Source organism: Neofelis nebulosa, chromosome 12, assembly GCF_028018385.1.
Source record: "Neofelis nebulosa isolate mNeoNeb1 chromosome 12, mNeoNeb1.pri, whole genome shotgun sequence".
Classification (NCBI taxonomy): Eukaryota; Metazoa; Chordata; class Mammalia; order Carnivora; family Felidae; genus Neofelis; species Neofelis nebulosa.
In genome coordinates, this window is record NC_080793.1 from 37548178 (window position 1) to 37572900 (window position 24723).

General features: G+C 43.2%; 2 protein-coding genes, 1 long non-coding RNA gene and 1 other non-coding gene across 7 annotated transcripts in view; 1 reads left to right on the forward strand and 3 right to left on the reverse strand.

Moving 5' to 3' along the window:
• RUSC2 (RUN and SH3 domain containing 2) overlaps window positions 1-2970 on the reverse strand; it is a 67143-nt gene extending 64173 nt beyond the window's left edge. The window contains exon 1 of the mRNA XM_058695000.1: window positions 2661-2970. The gene's annotated coding sequence lies outside the window, so the exon portion shown is untranslated. The remainder of the gene's footprint in view (window positions 1-2660) is intronic.
• Window positions 1560-24007, forward strand: LOC131491728 (uncharacterized). Of its 3 annotated transcripts, none has more exons than XR_009251622.1 (5): window positions 1560-1633; window positions 2084-2134; window positions 4156-4241; window positions 22669-22788; window positions 23836-24007. It is a non-coding gene; the product is annotated as an uncharacterized LOC131491728 (long non-coding RNA). The 3 variants fall into 3 exon arrangements; XR_009251623.1 differs by lacking the exon at window positions 1560-1633 and adding an exon at window positions 22052-22136 and having other exon boundaries at window positions 1737-2134; XR_009251621.1 differs by lacking the exon at window positions 1560-1633 and having other exon boundaries at window positions 1737-2134.
• The window catches only part of LOC131491722 (phospholipid-transporting ATPase FetA-like), a 100299-nt gene continuing 87375 nt past the window's right edge, over window positions 11800-24723 (reverse strand). The window contains exons 19-29 of one of the 2 annotated variants that reach the window (XM_058695005.1): window positions 24003-24167; window positions 22244-22355; window positions 20726-20831; window positions 20223-20367; window positions 19503-19686; window positions 17061-17284; window positions 15651-15734; window positions 14135-14293; window positions 13720-13858; window positions 12789-12919; window positions 11800-12692 (exon numbers count right to left, since the gene is read on the reverse strand). In XM_058695005.1, coding sequence (XP_058550988.1) covers window positions 12501-12692; window positions 12789-12919; window positions 13720-13858; window positions 14135-14293; window positions 15651-15734; window positions 17061-17284; window positions 19503-19686; window positions 20223-20367; window positions 20726-20831; window positions 22244-22355; window positions 24003-24167 — 1641 coding nt within the window. In that variant the 3' untranslated portion in view covers window positions 11800-12500. Of the gene's footprint in view, window positions 12693-12788; window positions 12920-13719; window positions 13859-14047; window positions 14294-15650; window positions 15735-17060; window positions 17285-19502; window positions 19687-20222; window positions 20368-20725; window positions 20832-22243; window positions 22356-24002; window positions 24168-24723 lie in introns of both variants that reach the window. The other variant, XM_058695004.1, reaches the window with a different exon arrangement.
• Window positions 21090-21192, reverse strand: LOC131492326 (U6 spliceosomal RNA). The gene has a single exon (XR_009252014.1). It is a non-coding gene; the product is annotated as a U6 spliceosomal RNA (small nuclear RNA).

Below are 24723 nucleotides of genomic sequence, written 5' to 3' on the forward strand. Positions count from 1 at the left end.
CTCCCCCCATCCCACTCTCATTCCCACACCAGCCATCTCTTTCAGAGCCATGTTGATATCTGGCCATTCAAAATAATATGCTTATTTTGCACGACAGACTCATTTGACAGGTACTATAATATCATATGCCAATGTCTGAGTGGTTGTTTTCTGGGTAACCCAAACACTGATCAATCTCTACAGAGCCTGCCCTTACCCTAACATGCCATGAGTTGTCTCAGTCAAGAGACTTTTAATAGAGTGCTCAGTCATTGTGTATGAGTAACAGAAGAAAAGGGTGAGTTATTGTCCTAAGTGTGCAGAGAGAAAATTAGAACACATAAGCCTGCCCATGAAGTAGGGGTGCCAGATTTAGCAAATAAAAATACAGGACACGTTGTTGTTTATCTGAAATTCAAATTTAACTTGGCATCTTGTATTTTATCTGGCAACATGCTTAAGTACTGAAAGTTGAAGAGAAAATAAGTCAAATAATCCAGAGTGTTCTGGGCTCACTGAGGTCTTACTTAACAGGGAGCCTAAACAGGAAAAAGTAAAAAAAAGCTCCTTAAAATATATTGGATACCCCTCTTCCCCACTCCAAAAATAAAAAAAGTATTGGTCTCCAGACACAATGCCTATGCTTAATCCAACTCAGAAGCCCCTCCCTGCTTTGGGTTTCTATGGTCCAAGACTTACTTTATAAAGATAGATCAGAGGATGGGAAAAAAAGAAAGTGAAAAAGGATAAATCAAAGCTAGAAATGGGTGAGAACATACTCAGCTTCCTGTTAGGCCTGGCCTCAAAAAGGGACTCAATGTAAAAAAAAATCAGAGGAAACTGGATTGTGACCTGGCTCAACGTGGAATAGAAACAATGGTGGTAGGTGTCCTGTGGTCATAGGAGCACAGTTAACAGAATACCTGGGATAGTGGTGGGCTCTCTCTTCCTTCCCCAAAACCATAACACTGCCTCCTAAGAAACTCGAATCACTATTTTTACTGACTAATACCCTGAGCCCCAGTTACAATAATGCCCGTACTGGTCAGGCAAGTACTTCTCGGCTTAACAACTCCTACAGCTTCCCAGCCATTTTTCCATCACTCTGCAAAATCATCTACTTCCTCACAGAACCTAGGTCAAAACTGAGGTCTTTGAACCCTGTCTTACCTTCAGGAATCTCAATCTGTTCAGGTTATCCTCCTAAGAATCAACAAAAACAGGTTTCAGGCTGTTCTTTGAGAATGCCATCTTTAAAAGACTCACATTCTCATCTATTACTACTGACCCTGTTCACATAGTGGTAATCCCTGCCTGACTCTGGCCTACCAAGATATAAAAGGCCCATATGGCCTCATCATACTACAGTAGAATTTAGGAATCTTTGATATCTATCACACTAGGCCTGCCTGGGATGTCTACCACTACGGTCCCTGAGAAGTGTGAGTGGGCGTACCCAGGAGCTAAAGGGTAAAATCAACAAGGTCCTTCATTCCTCAACCTGTCCTGAAGCACCAGCTGACTACACTGAGTCAGCTTTAAAGGCTGTGGCTGGTCTCCAGAATTTTTCCCCAGAGGGAGTAGTTAGTCGCTAGGGCAAGAGGAGCAGGTCACTTGGGCAAAGCTCTTTCAAGTTTATCTGGGCACCTCTAAGGTACTTACCAATAAGAATTTCTGCAGCTCCCAGCCCTCATTTATATATATATATATATATATATATATATATATATATATATATATTTTTTTTTTTTTTTTTTTTTTTTTTTTTTTGTAAATAGAACATGAGTGGAAAACAGATGATACATAGAAGGTCCTACCAGAATGAAATTAGATTCATGAATTCAAAGACTGAATATATTCAGTTTTAGGCTCCTGATATGAGCATCACAAGTAATCTCCCAGATGCTCTTCCATTCCACCCTGCCCCCCTTTCATATAACTGGAGACACCTTTCCCACCAAACCACTCTGCCTCACACCCTCTGCATTGGGCTCATTCATTCATTTATACACCCATCAAATATTTAACTGAGCTGATAACATGTGCCAGGCACTGTGCTTGGCGCTGGGGATACAAATGAATACTGTATCGTCTTTGCCTCCAGGATTGTCCCGAGCCAGCCCTGAGCACGGGATCACCGTGCCCTTCACAGCAGGTAAGTGCGGTGTCAGGGGACTGGCAAAACGTCAGGCCAAACATTTTCTAAGGTGAGAGTGACAAAAAGATCCTATTCTAGTTCAGGAAGATGACAACTTGGGAGCCAGGGGGCCAACGGAGCGGAGGGCACCGAGGACCCTCTGGGACTGGCTATGCGGAGGCCCCTGCTACAGTCCTGGGGTCGGGTGCTCGGCGGCCGAGATGCGGGTACAACGATGACAGCCGGGCGCGAGTCAGCTGAGGGGTGTCACCGAAGGGACAGTTTGAGGAGACGGTTGGGGTGGATCTGGGGTGACGCCCAAAGGGATGTTTGGTCCTTGGGGCTTGAGGCTTCAGTGGATGGTAGAGGTGAAGTGTCAGGAGGAAGGAAGGTGGGAGTGGACCGGCAGGGTGGGGATGAAGGGCCACGGAGAAGGGCTGAGGGGAAGGGCGGCGGCACAGAGAGCTTTCCCCTAAGGGATTGTTTGGAACGTGAGGGCAGTGGGTCTTCCGGACCCCGCCAGCCCCCAAAGAAACGTCCCTACCTCGTTTCTCTTCTCAGCGTGATCCTACGGTGCCCGCGGCGTTGGTGGAGGCTGCGGCGCGGCCGGCGGCGTCTCGCGCCCCTCTGGGGTAGCGTTGCAGCTGGGACAGGCCGGCGTCCCCCTCCTCTCCAGACGGGTTGGTAATGTCCGGTTCCCCCTGCAGCCGCGGCGCCGATGGTCCAATCTGGGTTGCCCTCATGCCGCCCCTCCGGACGGCGCGTTGGTTCGGTCCTTCGGGCCCGCGGTGTTTGGCCCACCTCCCCCGCTTCTCGCTGTGATGGGTGCAGCGAGTCACGCGCAGAGCTTTCCCGCGAGGGGAGCGGCGAGGCTTCCGCTGTGGCCCCGCCTTCTGCGGCCCGCGCCCCGCCCCTTCGGGGCGGTGCGCGGCGAGGCGCGCCTCGAGTCTTCGGGAACCCAGGTGACCCTGGGCGTGGGCCTAATGGCTTCGAAGACAGGTGTATCTGCGCACCCACTTTCGCCTAAAGCAGCAAGTCTCAACCCTGACACCTCAGTAGACCTTCTTAGGGAAAACGGAAAATGAAAACAGAGCAACAAAACCAAGGCCTGACCTCGGCGGAGACGGCTGAATCAGGATCATTGGGATGGGAGTGTAGTGGTGGTTGGGAGGCCCCAGGCTGTGATATTTTTAAAAGTACCCCATGCATCACCAGGTTGAGAATCTTGGTAAAACCTGGAACTGACAAAGACTCTCTCCTTTGACCCAAACTTTAGGATCCTCTGAGTTCTCTGCTGGACTAGGCCTGACCTTGGGCTTCCCCATAGAATCCAGTTTGAACAAGAATCTTCCTAAGTCAGTTTAGTTAGAATCCCCCACCTTTGGTATCTGACCACCCTTTGTATCTTACCACCCTGGTCTGCCTTCAAGCAAGAATTCTGTTGAGACCCTTTAGCAAGAATTCCCCTTACCCCTGATGTATCCTCTTAGCAATTGCTATCTATAGTCTGAATGTTTGTGTCTCTCAAATTCACACATGGAAATATCTCCAAAGGTGATGGCTCTAGTAGGCTGGGGCCTTTGAGAAGTGGTTGCATCGTGAAGGTGGCACCCACATGAATTGAATGAGTGCTCTTATGGAAGAGGTCTCTTAGAGCTCCCTAGCCCAATCCTCTAGGTGAGGATACAAGGGGAAGTCTGCTGCCCAGAAGGGAGCCCCTCACCCAACCAAGCTGCCACTCTGATCTCTGATTTCTAGCCTCCAGAACTGTGAGAAGTAAATTTGTTGTTTATAAGCTACAGAGTCTGTGGTATTTCATTATAGCTGCCTGCACAGACTAAGACGGTAATTTTCTATCCACTGACCCCTATACTGCTACTTGGCTAGAAAATCCCCCGTTCTTGTTGGTGTCTGAGTTGAGCTCAATCTCTCCCCCATTTGCAAAATCCCATTTCAATGGTCCCCATACCTGTTGTGATGCCCTTTAAGGTCTGCCTTACCATCTTTAACAAGTGTCATGAATAACTTTTTTCTTTAAGAGAACTCATGCTCTTCCTGTTCCTCATGGAAGGCAGGATGTATGTGGGACATTGAGGATCCTGTTGTCTCTTTCTTCCTGACAAAGGTCAGTGGGGGATGGGGTGGGAGGTGGGCAGGTGGTCATTCAGCAAATAATATAAATTCCCTTGGGTTCCATGCTTCGTGAAAGTTAGAGACTGAGACCATATGCATTCACAGGGTTGTTGGCTCACAGTCAAGGAAGCAGATAAATGTCATGCTGTGTAATGCATCCTCAGGCTTCACAGAAGTGGTGTGAATGGAGTTTTGAAGAATGAATGGTAAAGGGTGTGGGGGAATCAGCATGTCCAAAAGAACACAGGGGCAAAACAACTGATATGCTTAAGGTGTGGGGTATAATGGAGAGAGCACAGCAGATATAGTCAGGGGCTTTTGAAGAGCTTCCTATGATATACTAAAGAGTTGGGACTCATTCTGTAAACAGTGGAGAGACACTGAAGGGCTTTATGCAGTGGGAGGAATGACAAATCAAATTTGAATTTCAGAAATAAAATTCTGGGGGGGGGGTGGTGATGTGGAGAAGGCTAGGACTGCAGGTAGGGAGATTGATGAAAAGTTGTATGCTTGTACAGTTAGGTGGTCCAGGGTAGAGACTTAAGCCAAACTAGGCCAAACAGAATCCCTTCCCTGAGAATTTGGAATTGGGGGAGAACTATACCCTTATTCATAGTTGGACTTACAATGGAAACTGAGATCTGTGACCATCTTTTACTTGCCAAATGGCCTGAGTAGCAAAGAAAAGCAGTTTGCTGAGAAGGATCAATCTGTTTCAAAGAAAGGAGCCAAGTGTAGACACAAAGAGGTTCCTGGGGGGCTTTCCAGCAGTGTGTTCCACTTTGGAGGCTCAGCTTGACTTCTACCCTGGGTTCATGGCACATCTTTCTATCATTTCATATAGTCTCATTTTTGTCTTCAATAAACAAAGATTACTTCCTGTTATTTGTGTTATGAGCTAATTTTTGAAAAGGTAAAATCATGAGTCCTATACAAATATAAAATAAACACGTATTAAACTCACTAATTAGTGAGGGAGCTAATAAGAAACTAAAACCGGTTCAGATGAGGATTTGACTTTTATAAGTGTATATTTTCTACCAGACAAAATTAATTTGCATCATCAGGAACAAGAATCGTTTGCATTGTCATGGATAGAAACATTTTGCATTATTACCAGTATTCAAACAGATTTGCACTTTCAAATTTCACTCTAGTAAGAGCATGGATATTGAGTTACAGGAAAGTAAAGAAACCAATTGAGACTCTGTAGTAATTATAATGAGAAGTGAGAGGATCTGAATTAGGGCAGTGGCTGAGGAGTTAGATAAAAGGAGATAGATTTAAGAGAGATTTAGAATATAGAATCAATAGGACTTAATGCTTAATTAAATGTGTTGTTGGGGGAGCCTGGATGGCTCAGTCAGTTGAGGTTCCGACTCTTAATTTCTGCTCAGGTCATGATCCCAGAGTCCTGGGATGGAGCCAGGCATCAAGCTGTGAACTGAGCATGGAGCCTGCTTTTAAGATTCTCTCTCTCTCTGTCTCTCTTCTTTCTCCCTCCCTTTGCCCCTCTCCCCCCGCTGGTGCCCACTAAAATAAAAATAAGTAAATATAAATAAATAAATAAATAAATAAATAAATAAATAAATAAATAAATAAATAAAATGTGTTGTTGGAGGCAGGGCGTAAAGTTGATCAAATGACTATGATGACTCCCAGGGTCCTCCAATGCTGAGTCTTCTCTAAACCTCTGAACGTATCTTGGATATGTATCTTGGAGTTAGAATTGCAGGGAAATGTTGGGGCTAAGAATTGTGCCCTTGGGGTACCTGGGTGGCACAGTCGGTTAGGCTTCCAACTCTAGATCTTGGCTCAGGTCATGATCTTGTGGTTCATGAGTTCGAGCCCTGTGTTGTGCTCTGCAACCAATGGTGTGGAGCCTGCTTGGGAGCCTGCCTCTCCTTCTCTCTGTCCCTTCCCTTCTTGTGCTCTCTAAACAAACCAACGAACAAACATAAAAATGTTTTTAAAGAATTGCTCCCTTGTTTCTCTTCTCCTGGCAGTGGTAAATAAATTATTTTTCCTGCAAGTTCCTAAAGAAAAGGTGCAGGGTGAGCCAGATGGTTCTGTGACCTTGCCCTGTTCCTAAAAGGCTGTAGATGAGGAAGAAGTCTAAACTTGGCCTATATAAACTGGAATTGCCTCTGGGTTTTTGCTATTGGCAAAAACAGGGAAAAAGATGTCCTTATGGAACCCAACTTCAGAAAGCCCCTCATGGGGTTCTTTCCTGCAGTGAAATAATATCTTTGTTTCTCTTTGGACATCTGCTTATGCTTTTGCTACAGGCTAAATATCTTGGCTCACTTCCCTTCATACAGCAAATCATGGCCACTTTAAAATGGAGGCCCCACTTCCCGAAACTGTCCTTATCACTGACTTAGTTTCCCAGAGTTCTAATTCTAATTTCTAGAGAGAGAGAAGCTATAGTGAGTTATAGATCCACTCTTGGCCAGTTGTGGCTAGGGGTAGTGGAGTCAACTGGCACCAAACATGACCACCCAAATTCACCCATTTATCAGGGGCTGTGTGGGGAGAGTCAGTAATCCATGAATTTCGTATCCTGCTTTTCAGAGAAGAAGCCATTGGGTAAATCCATAGGATCATTTGACAAACCAGTGCTTGCATCTTTGGTAGCCAACCCATGTCGTCCTTTGAGTCTACCTTCAAAATATATCCTCTAATCATCTACTTATTTCTCCACTGCTTCTATCCTCATCCAAGCCACCACCATGCCATGCCTAGACAACTGTAATTGCCTACTAAATAGTCTCCCTGATGTCACTTTTGCATCCCTATTGTCCAGAGAGTGGCCTGAACAATCTTCCAAACTGGCTTTAAAGCTCTCCACTGTTTCCCATCATATCTATCAAAACACCCTTTCTTTGTGCATCATGTTTTGTCTACATTGGCATCTTTTTCCTACACACAAAGATAGCTCCTATCTTAGGGACTTTTAACTAGCTATTTACTCTGCTTATAATGTCTTTCCACTATATTTTTGCAAGGCTAGATCTTTCTAGTCATTTATGTCTCATTTCACATGCCACTTCTTCAGAAAGGCCTTTTATGACTACTAAATACAAAGTAGCTCTCCCTTCCTTCTCACAGTCCCTCACTATTAAAGTATCTTCATAGCACTTATTATCTGAATGATCTTGTTTACTTTGTTATTGTTTCCCTTAACAGAATGTAAGATCCATAATAGTAGAAACCTTTTTGATTTTTGGCTTTCACTGTATCTCTACATTGAGAACAGTGCCCAGATCATAGTAGATGCTCAGTAAATACTTGTACATATGGATGAATGTGATGAAGAGAGAGAGAGAGAGAGAGAGAGAGAGAGAGAGAGAGAGGGAAATTGGAACCTTGAAAGGATGGGATTTGTGAGATAGGGATGACTATAAAACCATTTTATTTTGGGGGCGCCTGGGTGGCTTGGTCGGTTAAGCATCTGACTTCGGCTCAGGTCATGATCTCACGGTCCGTGAGTTTGGGCCCCGCGTCGGGCTCTGTGCTGACAGCTCAGAGCCTGGAGCCTGTTTCAGATTCTGTGTCTCCCTCTCTCTCTGCCCCTCCCCCATTCATGCTCTGTCTCTCTCTGTCTCAAAAATAAATAAACGTTAAAAAAACAAACAAACAAAAAAAAACATTTTATTTTGTCTTCCACTCTTTAAACCCACTCCATAAGACTCTACACTTCATGAATTTTCTGGTCATTTTCAGGTAGCAACCAGTACTTGTCACTGCTTCACTTTAATAATTAAAATAGCCAGACTAATAAAATAATTCTTTAAACTTCAAACTTTAAAATTATGGCTTTTCCTATCTCTCAGCTTGGCCGTACTATAAATGCCCATGTTTAGTGGGAAAAGGAGGTGAGGATTAGTAGATGTCTATCTTTTCTTCCTTGTTTAGCTTGCTAGCACTCTCAGAGTTTGAGCAGGGTGGAAAGAGAAGAGATGAGGAAGGTTCTTACTGGGCTAATACTACCACAAACTAGTTTTAGTGCTTGACAAGTATCTAAAGCTGACTCTCAAGGAGCCCTTTTGTAGGTTTTTTGGTGACACCCTCTCTGTTGATTGAGCTATTTCTCCTATACCTAGTTACTTTAATATGGGTGAATTCAGCTCTAGATGGTCACTTACAACTCCTTTAGAAATCTCTAAGAATTAAAAAAAAAAACTGTACTTAAGTTTACTTTACATACAATAAATTTGCATATTTTAAGTGTACAGTTTGATGAGTTCTGACAAATATATACACCCAGGTAAATACTTCCAAAATCAAGATATAGAAAATTTACCTCATGTCCCTTCACAGGCAGTCAAACCCTCAGGCAACCTTTTATCTAATTAGAAATATCTAACCATTTGACAACAGATCTATTGCTTCCTTCTGCTGACATCTCAACTTTTCAGATCCTGTCTCTCTGACAGGATAAAGAAACCCTAATTAGGTCTGTTACATGGCCCATATGTGGTCTATGGGGAGTACCCATGCATCCCTTTGTCCTGAAAAATAATGGGGGCATAGGCCAGTCTCACCAGCCACCTCTTTTTGCTCTTCCATAAAAAAGGTAGCTAATTGTTCTCCTGCTTTTTAGATTTTCCAGGTATGAGTTAGGTATGAGTTCTCTGTAACCCCAAACACATTAATCATATCAATTTCTCCAAAGAATTTCCTTAAAACCCTCTCAACTTGAACTGAACTTGGGATGGGACTCAAAGTCCATTAGTAATTCTCTCTAAAGATCCCTTATCAATGTCTAAATTTCTGGCCTATTTCTCAAGGTGGGTGAGGTGATTAAAAGTTGCACACTTATTTTTCATACCCCCCTTTCCAAGTCTTGCATGATCATCTCACCCTTCAGTTTGGAACGTGGCATGTACTTCTTGGATCCTCAGCAGAGACTGAGACTCAAATCTCCCAAGATGCACATAAACCACCAGGAGAGGATGCTGATTCTTCAGGAGCTTTGGGGGATACTATAGGTCCAAATTGTATTCTTACAAATGCCTTATAAGGGAGACCATGTGTGACCATGTTTCATAAAAAGAGACCTCTAAAGTATAACTGAACACTACATACCAAAGGATAAGATTTATTTTGAAAGGACAGGGTAAGAGGCAAGTTTAGGACAAATAAAAGGTAGTAGATTTAATTTACTCATTCACTGAAAAACATTAATAATCTAAGTGCCAGTACTGAATACCAAAATGAAACAGAGTTCTTGTCCTCAAGGAGATCATCAGGGCCTAGCAGAAAAGACAGATAAGTCATAATTAAAAGAGGCATGTGAGTGATAATACATTCAAATCTTGAGAACTGAAAATAAGAGAAATATACAAGGTGGTCTAATATACGGAAGGTCTGGTCCAAGGAAGAGGCACCCAAATCAGAATAGGAGGTTGGGTGTCAGTGAAGGCTCCCAGAGGAAGTGACCCAAAGCTGAGAGTGAAGAGCAGATAGACATTAGCTAGACAAAGGAGGGAGGTGTATTCTAAGAGGAGAGAATACAAAGAGCCAAAGCATAGAGGCTTCTGAAGACAATGGAACCTCTGAGGAATTACAAATAGTTTGATATGGCAGAAATGAGAATAGGGGTGCCTGGGCAGCTCAGTCGGTTGAGCGTCCAACTTCCGCTCAGGTCATGATCTCACAGTTTGTGGGTTTGAGCCCCATGTGGGGCTCTGCGCTGACAATTCAGAGCCTGGTGCCTGCTTCAGATTCTATGTCTCCCCCTCTCTCTCTGCCCCTCCCCCGTTCGTGCTGTCTCTCTCAAAAATAAACATTTAAAAAACTTTTAAAAAATGAGAGCATATGCAGCAGAAATTGGTGATGAAGCTAGAGAGGAAGGCAGCACCCAGGTAGGAAAGCTATGATGAGTCATTAAAGGTTTTTAAACCGGCAAATGACATGATCTGATTTGTATTTTAAGAGGTCATTCTCTGTGGTATAGATAATGGATTGGAAACAAGCAGAATCAGAGGCAGGGAGACCAGAGAGGCAGATGTTGCTGTAATCTAGGCAAGAAATGATGACAGTAATGGGACTGGGGAGGATAGTAAGGGACAGATTTGAAGACATTTCTAAGAGTAAATGGAACTTGGTAACAGAATGGGTTGGATTAGAAGAATGAAAGGGAGGAGTCCAGAAAGACTTTGAGGTTTCTGGTTTGAGTTAGTGGGTGGTGATGCTGTTCGGGGAAAGAAGAAAAACAGGCAGAGAAGCAGATTTCAATATCCTTTCATTTCATTTGTTCATTAATTCAACAGACCTTTACTAAAGGCCTATTATATGTTTGAATAACAAGTAAATCAATGATTACAATGTCCTGTGATAAGTGTCACTGAAAGAGGTATACACAGGAGAGCAATTAAATAAATAGGAAGGGTATGTAAGTCACACAGAGGAATTAGGGGAAGCTCTTGGAGGAGACTGCCTAATCTAATCTTTCAAAAAAAAATTGGGAAATTCATAAAACATACAATTCACCATTTTAAACTATACAATTCAGGGGGCATTTAGTATATTCACAATGTTGTTTGACTACCACCTCTATCTACTTTCAACTGTTCTGAGATTTGAAGGGTGACTAGGAGTTTGTTGGATGAAGAAGAGGGTGAGGGAAAGCATTTTAGGATATGAGAATAGCATGTTTGATGACATGAAGACCAGAAGTGGCATGGCTAGTGTGAATGCACATGGGGGAGTAGTGTAAGACAAGGCTAGAGAGGGCCCAAAAATAAAATGTCCCAATTTTAGCTTTATCCAGAAGATATGGAAAGCCACTAAAAGGTACAAAGCTGGGGTCTGACATGACCAAGTTTGCTGTTTATAAAGACTACTCTGGAAGTACTGGTGATGCTTTAGACAAGAGGAAAACCAGGAACATGAGTTGGGAGATTTTATGCAGTAATCCAGATGAGAGGTGATCAAAGTTTGAACAAGGGCAATGGTGGTAAAAATGGAGGGAACTGAAAACAAGACACAATAAAGATGCAGAATTTACATTACTTGATGACTTGTAAGACATCAGACTAGAGGAAGAGTATAGGATGATTTCCATCATACTGTCTTGGGTGACTGTGATGAGGGTGATGACATTCTGGGGTAAAGTTCTGGGGCAAAATAATTAATATATGTTGGTGGACGGAGTGTGAATTTCCTAAGATTCAACTAAATGAAGGATTTCAGAATCAGTTTAATAAATGGATCTGGATCTAAGAGAAAGAGCTGGTAAATAAAGTCATGCATCTGGATGAAGTCACTCAGGAAAGATACTGAGAAAGATGTGCAGAGAAACTGGTACTGAACTTTAGGAACCAATATTTAAGGTGTATAAAGGGGACAAAGCTATATGGTTAAAGGATGTGGTCATACTGAGGTATGAAGTGAAATGGAGCTGAAAAAGGAGAGAAAGCAGGTGGGGAGGGAAATATTGAACTAATTTGAAGGGGGAGGGTGGTGGGGACCTGCGGGCCAATGATATTGCTTGGACTATGTTATTGTCACTGGGGTCCAACAGATCATACAAATCTCTCCACTCCAAATTAAGCAATTTATTACTCCATAAACTTCTCAGAAACAATTTCCCAAGTACATACAATTTCTTCTCTAAGTAATTTTATGGAATGAAGACATGTGTTCATCAATTATGACTTATATCCCCTCAAGGCAGGAACCACCTCTTTTTTTTTTTTTTTTTTTTTAATCCAGAAACTCCTTCAGCTTCTTATGACCAGCTTTTCATAACTGCCTCCTTTTGCTACCCAGGGCCAGCAAAAAGATTCACCCTGAATTCCTCAGATAAACCTGAGAAGGGTGCCTGGATGGGATATGTTTGTGTGGGACCCTGGAAGGTTTATGGTTACTCTGGGTATGGAAAACAGAGCCCAAAGTAAGATTCTTAAGTCATATTTTCTTTTCCCTTTCCTATATTGCATCTCTTCACCCAGTACTTTCATATTTTCTTGTCTGGATTAAAACTTGGAAGGGTTGGTGGAAGGGAGGCCTGACATTGCTTTTTCTTGAAATGCTGCAACTCTGATAGATATCTGGGGGCTCTTTCTTTACCTTTCCTTGCCTTACCTGGACACAGCCTTCTAGAGAATGAAGCCCGTGGAATGAGAGCTAAAGGGCAGGTTTATGCTGGTTTCCCCAGGGCTCAAATCCATCCTTATTAAGTTGTATGAATACAAGGGAGGAAGAGTAATGACTGATTCCTTTGAGATTTCCCTATGGATCTCTACTTTTTAAAAAGAAAGCTGTTTTTCTTGGATACCCTAGACCTCAATATCTTGCCAGAAGTGATGAGGGCCCCAAAGCCTTGCTTGTGCGAGAATGCATAGGCAGAACGTCGACAGCTTGCATATTTCAGTTTGGTCCAGGTTGGGGGTGGCAGTGGAAGTTTCGTGGAAAGATGAATTCTGTCCATAATCTATAGCCAGAACATGAAGGACAGTGTTTTTATCCACAGAGGCAAAGGCAAAGAGGGCCATGAATTATATCTGGGTAGATTCCTTGATCTACTCACCTTGTCCACGTTGACAGGCCAGAATAGTGGTTTGAGAAATTGGTACCCAATCACAGGCAAAATACAGAGGATCACGCTGAGGACAATACTCAGCCACATTTGTGGCAGGTTCAGAGTGTTCCTGGCCACACCTGTAAACAATGAGCCAAGAGGGGGAAAGGCTTAACCAGAGTCTAGACGAAGGGGGCTGTCAGCCAGAACTTAGATAACTCTCCAACCCAAAGAAGGAAGTTATTGGTTTGGAGACCATTTAGTCTCCTAATAACATAAATGCAAAAGAATTAGAGTGAGGTGCTTTTCTACAGGCAAAGTCACTGTGAATTCACATGCCTCTGTCTCCCTCTAAAGGCTGGGCAGGCCAGGAAAGATGGGGGTAGGTTACAGGAATCCTAGAACATTGGCCTAGACACAAAAATGGGATGCAGGGTTTTGGAGGGGGGAAAATGAGTGGCTTGATGACAGATGAGAGCCAGCCACATCTAATATCTACCCTCTCTATATTTTGCTCCCATCAAAGTAGAGATGAGAGATAGGAAAATTAATGTGGGAGACAATAAGGCAGTATGCCACAGTAGAAAGGATATTGGACTGGGAACCAGGAGAGCTAGATTTGAATAATTTTTAAAAACCTGCAGTCTCTAAAATGGTGCTAATAATTCTTGCTCTTTGTACCTCATAGGATGCTTACAAAAATCAAGTTAGATAAGAAATTTGAAAATATCTCAGAAAATCTAATAGGGTAAAATATTCCCCCAGCTAGATTTTGTGTCCTTTTAGGGCAGAGACCATGTCTTATTCACATCTATATCCACAGAACCTAGCACATGGTAATATGTGCTCAATGAACATTTATTAAACAAATGTATTTGATTCACACTCCTCAACCCTACCCCCAACCTCCTTGCCACATACTAGGTGGGCATAGCCTTACCTAGGAATTGGAAGACGTTGGGGAACATTAAGCACAAGCCATCACTGTACAGGAAGAATAAGATGCAAAAGTAGAAACCCAGGCTACCCCAGGTGAAGATGTGGCTTATCATTGTCCAGTAGGTTGTCTCCAAGGCAATCTGAAAAGCACCCTCTTATGTGCAATACTCTACAATCTGGGGCATATCGGCCACCTCCCTTCTCCAGTCCCGTAATGGAGGATGATCCCTTCCCACCTCCCCTCCCTCCTTCTTCTTTCCCTTTCTTCCAGACAGGCTCCCCACCCAATACCCTCCCTACCACCCCCCACCCCCCAACACTGGCCACACCTGCATTGTGACCACCCAGAGCAAGGAGGTCTGCACTATCAGGGAGAAGGACTGGTAGTCGGAGATTTCTTTCCCATCACTGCGCACTGAGTTGTAAATGGTCCCCATAGGGATAAAGAACAGGATGAAGGAACTGTAGATCCCATGCACTAAACACTTCACAAATTCCTTCTTGTTGAAATAGAGGTTGTGCTGGCCTGGCTCATACAGCTCTGGGAAGCGTAGACTCCATGTTTCATTCACGTCCTGGAAGCACCAGAGGGTAAGGAGGAAGGCTCAGGGTCTCTCCATAGAAGGTCCCATCTCCATCAGAGTAGAAGCTTCTCCCCCTCACTGAGTCTGCTGCCAGGCTGCCTAGGAGCTTCCTCATGGATTACTTGAGAAGTGGAACCAGAGAACAGAGCAGTGACCACAGACCCTTCGTGAAGTCCCATACTCTAGGCAAGGATCTAGGTAGTTAAAGAAAGCTAAGAGAAGAAGTTCAAGATGGTGGTAAGGACCTGGAAGCAGTTAGGATTGCAGAGTTAAGGGGGTAATTAGGGTTGGGGTAGCTGGAAGGGAGGACAGGAGCTTGGGATGGGGGGCAGTTGGGACATGAGTCCCCAGTTTTAAGTGATCCCTTAGTTGAATATTTTTTATCAAGAGCCAGTAAAAGGAGAGGGGGAAGCCAGTGGGGACCAGTTAGTCCCATGGAGGTGTCCATGTTCTGTGATGCTCCTCCCATTCCTATAGCAACTGGTGAACTCAGGTGACAGGATTCTATATATGGACGCCATTGGATCTTCTTCATCTCGAGACTAAATCTGAAACTTTGAATAACAAAGCTTGGGGCTTGTTTTTGAGAGGTTTTGGGTCCCTAGAATTAGCCAGATTAGTTGAAGCTAGATAGGATACAACACATCCCTCTAGTTGCTCTGAGGCTAGCAGCTACTTCATGGAGAATTTTCCTTCCTACCCTGATGGAGACCAGGAACCATGATCCCATGATGTCCTCTTTTGGCTATTTTATTCCTCTTTGGAGGCTTCTATTCTATTCATTGTATCCAAGACTTGAGGTTGGGGTAGAAAAGGAGGGAGAGGTATGGTACCAGGACCCCCAATGCCCAGGAAATTTCTGACAGGGATAGATGGTATCCCATAGGCTGACTCCCTAGGACTCAAAATATCATACCCACATTCCCATCCATGGCCTTTAGGACTCTCACCTAGGCCACCTTGCATTGGCTTATCTTATTATCTCTGTATGGGTCTCTCCTTTCTTGAAGCCCCTTGCTTTACCTAGTCCTGCCCTAATAACTCTATATCCTTTCACTACTGTTATGCACACTCAATTTACTATAAGACACAATTTCCATGTATCTCTATAAAGATAAAATTGAACACAGGAAAACTTGGATTTATAAAACTAATGATTATTTCTGGGGAGAAGGATTCTTTATCTTATGATACCTCTTCAGGTGATGAGTTCCCTTCCTTGCCCTAGAAATTACATTTATAATTGACTTTGTAGAACTCAGCTCTTTTTGTCCTCCCCACTCTTGGGAATATTCCTCAAGGGCCTAGGGGCTTTATCTCTGACTAAGAGGCTTGCTGCTGGTCTTACCTGGTCAAACAGACTCAAGCCCAGGACAGGGAGGGAGGTGTAGACAAGGTTGTAGAAAGTGATAAACCAGGTATCATAAACAGTCTAGAAGAATACCAAGGAGATTTCTTAGATTCCTCTCTTTTCCAAAATCCCAGCTCTACCTCCCAGGTTCAAGAGAGCCCAATTTGCCCCCCCAACTACCTAGCACTATACTAACCTAAAGCAGGATTTGGATTTCGGAAATCTGACAGAGAAGGGTGACCCCAATCTCTATTTGGCCATACTCTATTTAGAACCCTGAGTCTCAGGCTGGACAAGGCCATATCAAGTTTGGTTGTGGCCAACCCTACAAGGTTAATTGGATCAACCCTACTGCCATGACCTGAACGATCCATGCCTGCACAGAAAAGATCCCAAGTGCCTGCTAGGGAATGCTAGCTGGATCCCTGCACTCTCAGGCATATAAGCCTCTGGCATCTTTTTATTTGATTTATGGCATTCAGTAGCTTCTATTACACTGGACACTTTCTAACACTAGCAAGTAGAATAGTCCAATGATCCTCCCCCAGCTGGGTGCTCCATCCTGGGGCCTAGAGAGGGCTCCTTTACTAGCCACAAGAGGTCAGCAAAACACATACATACACACACACCTCTCAGAAACTAGAATGGCTTTGCTAGACACTGGGGGTATACAAGTCTACTACTTTCAGCTGACCAGTCTGTTTCCCTCAGAGCCCAAGGTAACAAAGGTGCTGGCGATCTCCCAAGATAATCATTCCTGAGGTTATTTTTCTTGGGAATCCTTGAGAACCCTGAAAAACTTCTCATAGGAAAATGGATTCCTTGTAGAACATAAATATCCAGGTGTCGCTTTTCCCCACTATTATGGGGGAGATTTAATACTCAAATGTGAAATTAATTCATTAGAGCAACAACAATTCATGTCTGGGGCAGGGAAAAGGGGGATCGTGGTGGGGAAGTAGAAGTAAAGGGAAGCTGTGTTTTGAAGTATGGCTACAGGTAAACCCCATAGTCACCCTGTCTGGCAAGTCTTTGAGGCTTAGCCTGTTCCATAAAGATTACTTTGGATGATTAAAAAAAAACCCTCCAAGATCCAAGCATTTCCCCATATTATCTATGTTTGGAAACTATGTCTCCATGTAAGGTCAATGTTGAAAATATCTTACAGGAGAGTTTTGAAGGTGAAGTCCAAGTCAGAGCTAAGCCAGAAAAGTTAGGGTATGGAAATATAAGTTTAAGTGTTAAGGTTAGTAGATGGGATCACCATGGATAAGGAACTTTATGGATGGATGGCAGCATATCATACATTGGTCTCCAGACAAGAAAAAGGGTCTGAGCTGGCTAAAGTGGAGGGTGAGTAGAGAAGACCCAGCTGACCAGAGTGGGGAACACCACCTGACCTCCTACCTGTGCAGAGAACCCGCTGAAGAAGGCATACCAGAAATGCACCAGGGTGAAAGCAAAATTTTTGTAAAAGAAGTAGCTGAGAAACTTGCACATGCGATTATAGGACCAGCGGCCATGGACCAAGAGTAGACGCTGAAGATAGTGGAACTGGGAGAAGGCATAGTCGCTGTTGAGCATGGCCTGCATTCCCTCCTGGCCGCTGATGCCAACCCCAATGTGGGCAGCTGCAAAGAAATCCCAGAAGCTTCTCAGCCACAGAGCTTGTCAGTTGGGCTACCAGCCTGGGAAGTGTAAAAGAAAGTCTGAGATCATGTTGTACAAATCCCTTATTTTACATTTGGAAAACACTGTTAGGCCCAGCTCAAAATGGCACTTAGTGGAGCCTTTTTCTCTTGAGTGGATTGCCCTTTTCCTTTAGTGGATTGTCAGAAAATAGCTCTTTCATCTACACTTTGTTTTGGATGCTGCCACTCAAGAATGCCTGGCATGGCTAGTACTAGAAAGCTCTCCTGGATGGTCTTTGTACCTCCTACAGCCATCTGGGCTCTTTCCTGCTGTCCAGATGCTGAGGTAAAAATTTCTTGTTATCAATAAAAACCACACTCAGATATCACCTCACGCCAGTCAGAGTGGCCAAAATGAACAAATCAGGAGACTATAGATGCTGGAGAGGATGTGGAGAAACGGGAACCCTCTTGCACTGTTGGTGGGAATGCAAACTGGTGCAGCCGCTTTGGAAAACAGTGTGGAGGTTCCTCAAAAAATTAAAAATAGACCTACCCTATGACCCAGCAGTAGCACTGCTAGGAATTTACCCAAGGGATACAGGAGTACTGATGCACAGGGGTACTTGTACCCCAATGTTTATAGCAGCACTCTCAACAATAGCCTAATTGTGGAAAAAGCCTAAATGTCCATCAACTGATGAATGGTTAAAGAAATTGTGGTTTATATACACAATGGAGTACTACGTGGCAATGAGAAAGAATGAAATATGGCCCTTTGTAGCAACATGGATGGAACTGGAGAGTGTTATGCTAAGTGAAATAAGCCATACAGAGAAAGACAGATACCATATGTTTTCACTCTTGTGTGGATCCTGAGAAACTTAACAGAAACCCATGGGGGAGGGGAAGGAAAAAAAAAAAGAGGTTAGAGTGGGAGGGAGCCAAAGCATAAGAGACTTAAAAACTGAGAATAAACTGAGGGTTGATGGGGGTGGGAGGGAAGGGAGGGTAGGTGATGGGCATTGAAGAGGGCATCTTTTGGGATGAGCACTGGGTGTTGTATGGAAACCAATTTGACAATAAATTTCATACATTAAAAAAACATTTCTTATCACTTAAAGCCATTTACATCAGTTGAAGATGCAGCATGGATGTCAATCTAACATAATATTTAATTACCTAAGTTTATTTAAGGAGCTAAAATCCACCTGTTAGGAGGAAATAATGATGTACATACTTTGTTAGTGAGTAGCAAATTCTTTAGGAGGCTTAATATGACTTTTTCTGGATAAAACAAGGATTAGGATTGATGGAAAATGAGACTGAAGTGCCTAAAAATTTTAATTAGTCTACTTAGTGTAGGGTAGATTCACTGATCTTCTGGTATATACCTACTGTATTGCTTAATGGAATAATTGAAACCTCTAAGGCCCTAAAAATCAGAGGAGTTCTAGAAAGTGGGGAAGAGCGCAAGAATACTTTCTAGTATTAAAGCCGAGGCTAGAATGTCTGCTAGTGTTTCCTGGATGGGGAGAGAGGTTGGACTAGAGGATCTCTAGGTGTTGTCCATATCTCAGAGAACCACAAGTTGCTGGAAGCCAACAACATTCAGCTGAAATTAAAACCAGTTTCAGTCATTTGCTTTTATTGGTCCAAGGCCTCAGTAAGTCTGCTATTCTTCTTCAGCCAGGGGAGTCAGAGCAAGTTCTTGCAAACACTGCTTCAGGGAAGAAAAGATCCCTGCATTGTGCCTCACAGCTAATTCCTCGGTTGGACAGTCCTGTCTTCTGCCTAACATTGCTCAGGCCTACAGCCTTCAAAAACAGAACAGATTGTGACTCCTGCCCAGGGGTTCTTCATGTAGCCTTTGATGCCATCTTGGAAAGATGGTGTGGTAGTTGCACAACCTGTTGTTCTGTGAATATATGCGTATGTTCTTGTGGGAACCATGTGTATTTGTGTGTGTATGTGTGTGTGTAAGTGCATGAATCTGAATGTTTGTGCATGTCTGCATATGGACTGATATATGCATGTGTAAATAAGTGGGAGCGTAGGTATAGAGGAGGATGAATGAAGTTGCAAAACATTATGTACAATACATATGATATGCAGGACTATGAACCAAGAACACAGTTCCACCGAGGTCAGTTTTGTCCCTGGAGGAAGGAAAGGGCAAGCCCATGGTTGAAGGTTACTGCCCCCAACCCTCACATGCCTTTGATCATGCTGACATCATTGGCCCCATCCCCGATGGCCAGTGTCACCACCTTCTTGTACCTCTTCACCATCTCTACCACCTGGGCCTTCTGAAGGGGTGTCATCCGGCAGCAGATAACTCCCTTGCACATGCACGCTGTTCGCACCAGCTCCAACTCCAGGTTCCCTTCCAGAACATAGGCCTGCAGCATCAGAACAAACCCACATTTCAGGTTACCCAAAAAGGCTCTCAGGATAGGACCTTTCTAGGCTCTTCCCCATCTCCATACTCTCCTGTATGACTTAGGTTAGGCATAGAGGCTCCCAGGTGCTCTATTCCCAAGGGAGACAAGTGCCCAAGTCAGTTCTAGGCATCCTCACAACTGACACAGCCTCCAATTGGAAACCAGTCAGCCCAGTTGACTGGGCTATAAGGCCAAGTGACATTTTTGGAGGACTTGTTTCTGTTTGCTTCCCCCTTGCCCCTAAATGACAGGTCACATCAGTGGTGAAGAATTTGGATAAGGAAGGAATATGCCCTTAGCTTCTCTTTCCTTATTATTCCTGCCTGGAGAAGGATAGGGAAAGGTGTCTATCAGGAAAGGGCATCAAAAGACAGGGGGGAAAAGGGTGACTCATGAAACAGAGAAGTGGTCTTGAAATTTCCCTGAAGTGGGCTGGACCTAGGAGAAGAGTTCTTTGGGAGAACAGAACAGAGTTGTAGCTCTGTGTTGCCCACCAGACTGCAGCCATTGATGATCAAGCCATAGTTGCCATTGGGCACCTCCTCAGGTATTCTGAGCATTTGGGGCTTCGAGGTGAGGTAAATGTTTACTGGGTCTGATTCCAGTAGAGACTCAGGTTTCATCTTGTCCCTGGCTGACCTGAAAGCCAAGAATACTGGTTAATGTCTGACTGGAAGCCCCAGAGTTAGGAAGGAAAAAGTGTCCCAGAATGAAAGTGGGTAATGTGGATAGAGCCTCTACAAAGCAATAGCCAGAACCTCAGACTTGACTGCCTCCTGAGACCTGCCATTGCCTTAGGTCCTTGACCATCTACACACCACACACCACACTTCTCCAACCTCAGAACTCCAACTCCTTGAGCTGTAATGCTTCTTCACAAAATCACATAAAATATTTTAGGTTTTTTGGTTTTCCCCTTCTCCATTTCTTCTTTGTTCCTTCTGGAGTGTGGGGGTCATACTAAATGAACTGTGGCAGTTCTCCCATCTATCTGTACCTGAGTTCTTGCAGAACAGTCTCATTATTCTTGCCTTCCACAATAAACATCCCATCCATTTCTTCCTCAAATATGTTACAGGCATAGGCAATGTTCACAGCAGTCTCTACAGGGAAGGGTGAACACAGGTCACATTTTGTCTGTGACAGGGTCTTTACAAAAGTGTACACATACGTAGGCTCTAACAGTGGGCAACAGAACCCATTTGTTCATGTTTGCCATGGATGCAGTCAAAGTGTATTTTTCATGAGTCACTGGAGACCATATTCAAACACACAGGAGACTGTTTACCTAGTACAGACTTCTGAATAATTTATCAATAATTAGGATCATTCTGGCTTAGCCTTTCTTTTTTTTCTCATTTTTTAATATGGAATGCTTCATGAATTTGCCATCCTTGTGCAGGGGCCATGCTAACCTTCTCTGTATCATTCCAATTTTAGCGTATGTGCTGCTGAAGCAAGCACCATTCTGGCTTAGTCTTTCAACAGATCTTTCCCTCATTTCTTAAAACAATTCCAAAGCGTATACACTTCTCCAAATAGTCAGGATGTACATCCCTGTGCCTGTGTTTATGCTAGATTTTATGGAGACTGGGGTGTTTTGGTTGTGGTCTTTTCTTTACATCAAGAAATCTGGAATTTGGAATAAATTCATACTAAGGAAAAAAATTTTCCAAAAAATAAATCCTGAACCCTGACTGCAAGTGATATCAAAATTCAGAGGAGAGATTGGAATTGTTATAGAAACTTTCCTGGAAAAAGACTTTGAGGGATGAGTAAGACTTATTTAGGTGAAGAAAAAACCATTTCAAATGGGAAAACAACTCAAACAGAGGCTCTAGAATAGGAATTTGATTGTTTGGGACATACTAAAGATGATGGTCACTTCAAGTTGCAGTATATGTAAGTAGCAAGAAATTATCCAGATCTTGAAGGCCAGACAGTAGAGTCTGACTTTACCATGAGGAGTTCCTAAAGGTATCTGATCAGAGGAATAACATATAAAAGTAGTATATCTTAGTGAGATTAAACTGATCGTATGTAGGCTGTACTGAAATTAATATGGACAAGAGACAGAAATCAGTTCAGAAGTTTTTGCAGAAGTTCAGAAGTACAGCAAACAGGGAACAAAGGCTGAATTAAGGTGGTCGCACAGTCAAGGGGATCTTCAGAAGATACGGTGGGACATGGTGAGAGAATGAATCTTTGGGACAACAGAGAGGGTGCAGTCAAAGATAACTCCAAAGTTTTTAGCCTGTGGGTTTCTGGATGACAGGGATCATGTCTGATTGAATCATCTCTGTTTCCTCAATGCTTAATACAGCATCCGGCATAAAGTATACTCTTAACAAACTATGTGCAAGACTGGGAGTAAAGATGTCCTATAAGGACTTGGCCTGGGTTATAAGGTAATTATGAAATAAATGGCTAAGACAAAAAAAAATACAAAATAATATAAAGAAATGGCTAAGGTGGGTAAGGAAGAGGATTGGTCAGGTCAGGGCCTCCCCTTTACCTTGTTTATCTCCAGTTAAGACCCACATTTTAATTTGGGCTTTGTTCAGGGTGGCGACTGTCTCAGGTACTCCATCCTGCAGCTTGTCTTCAATGGCTGTGGCCCCTAACAGCTTTGAACAGAGATAGCAGTGAGTGAGGAAAAAGGAGAGCATCACAGCATTTAGCTCTACCCAACAACTCAACTGGCACCTCATCACATTCTTATTAAGTTGTCTCTGTCCTGGCATGAGGATCCAGATAGTATAAAATTCAGCACACTCTGCTTCTCAACGATTCAGCTTTTCAAACACATAAATCAAATTTAAAAAACAGAATATTAGGGATCAAAGAGGGAAAAGACTTGCCCAAGTCATACATGAAGCTGTGTGCCACTTCTAAACCATCTGTTTCTCAACACACTTTCCGTTGTCTCTTGCTTCACAGCATACTTCCTGGCTTGCAGGGTTGGCCATAGGGCTGGGCACCGGGACTCAGTCTGAGGAACTGACAGATGGACAAACTACTGGCTGATTTCTGCTAGGCCTCCAGAAGGACAGAGTAGAGGTACTAACCTAAGAACTGATTATGGAAGGAGATTTGTAAGCTTTGGGATCTCTGTGTTTTCTCATTTGGTATCAATAGTTTCTCTTTTTATAGCAGAGCCAACCTGTATCATTCTGGTAAAAAATACTTTGGGATCACCCTTAACTTCTGTTTCTTTCATATTATAACCTAATCCATTAGCAAATCCTGTTGGCCCTACCTTTTAAAAAATGTACAAAATTCGACCACTCCTCACCCTTCCACTACTTCTATCTAGTCCAAGCTATCATCATCTCTCACCTGTACTATTCCAACTACCTTCTAATTGGTCTCCCTTGGTCTATGATTGCTCCCCTATAATATAATCTCAACACAGCAGTCAGAGTGATTGTTTTGAAAGCTATCGCATCACTTCATTGGTTGAACTCTTCAATGGCTTTCCATATCTCATTATAAGTCCTTACACTGGCTTATGAGGGCACTCTACTACTTCCCTGTCTTACGTCCTTTTATTCTCTCCTCCTCACTTAAACTATACCAGCCAGACTAAGTGCACCTTGCTGTTCAACTAACAAGTTAGGCCTGCTCCTATTTCAGGGCTTTCACTCATTCCATTCCCTCTGTCTGGAAAGCTAATCCCCCAGAGATCTGCTTGGCTTGCCACCTTCTTCACGTCTCTGCTCAGACTAAACAACCTATTTAAAATAGCAACTATGTCTTGCCCTCTCCAAGACATACATGCATATGCTGATACTCCCTAGCTTTATTTTCTCCAACAGCACTTTCATTATCTGACATACTACATATGTCACTTTTTTGTCTGTTTTGTCTGCCACTACATGCTCAGGGCTTAAAACAATGCCTGACACATAGGAGGCACTTACTAAATATGTTGAATGAATGAATGAATGAATGAATATTTTGTCTTGATTATTCCATCAATTAGTTGTGGATTATCTAATTTGTGCATTATTCAGATCCTCATTTCTCCCAGATTACTTAGTTTCTGTGGGCAGCTTTGGGATAAGATAAAATTTATAACTAGTGTTTTCCCCCTATTATTTACAGGGGGAAAGATTTAGGACATCCTGAATCAGCTTGGATTCCAGTATCCTGTATCTAGAGAAGCTCGAACCTATTGATCTGCTGGAAGCCACTCTCAGAGATCTTGCTCACTCTGCTGACTGCCACCCCCAATTCTGCCCCCAATATGTCCCTGGCTTCCTCACACCAACCATCAAATCTTTTTCAATCTCTTCATAGACATTTGACATTTTATGTTCCCGATTCTCCAAAGACAGGCAGGCTTCACTGTGCTTCTTGCTCCAGGCCTGGAAGAATGAGTTATCCAGTTCTCGGTAGGCCACCATCAGGGTGCGGAGGCCTTCAATGGCAAATTCCTGGAAGACATGTGTGTGCACTGAATAGGCCTGGACTGGGTTAGGGCTGAGTTTAGAGAGTGGCAGACTGACCCCATTGGCCCATCTGACTGCAAAATAGGGCTTAATAGTTAGTACCATAGTGCTAGTACCTAGCCTAACCAGAAAACAACTGTTGAGCTTTCTCAGCAAAATGTCCTAAAGACATTTCTTTCTGGGGCAAGAAAGAAAGAAAGAAAGAAAGAAAGAAAGAAAGAAAGAAAGAAAGAAAGAAAGAAAGAACGAACTTCTGAAATGTAGAAAATTCTTTTACCTGTAGTTAATTTGCTGTGTGACCCTGGGAAAAATGAAGCCTTCTAGATTTATTTGTTGTAAAATTGGGATAATAATTCACTGCTTACAGAGAAGATAATGATGTCTATGAGAATGGAGTAATAAAGTGAAAAGGAGTTGTTATAAAAAAATAATCAAAGGAGTTACTGTTTTTCACAAGCATACATTCATTTTATTTCCCTGTTTTCCTGCCTTCCTTCAAGCATCCAATGGGTACCTCAAAAGCATACACGCTTGTGTATTT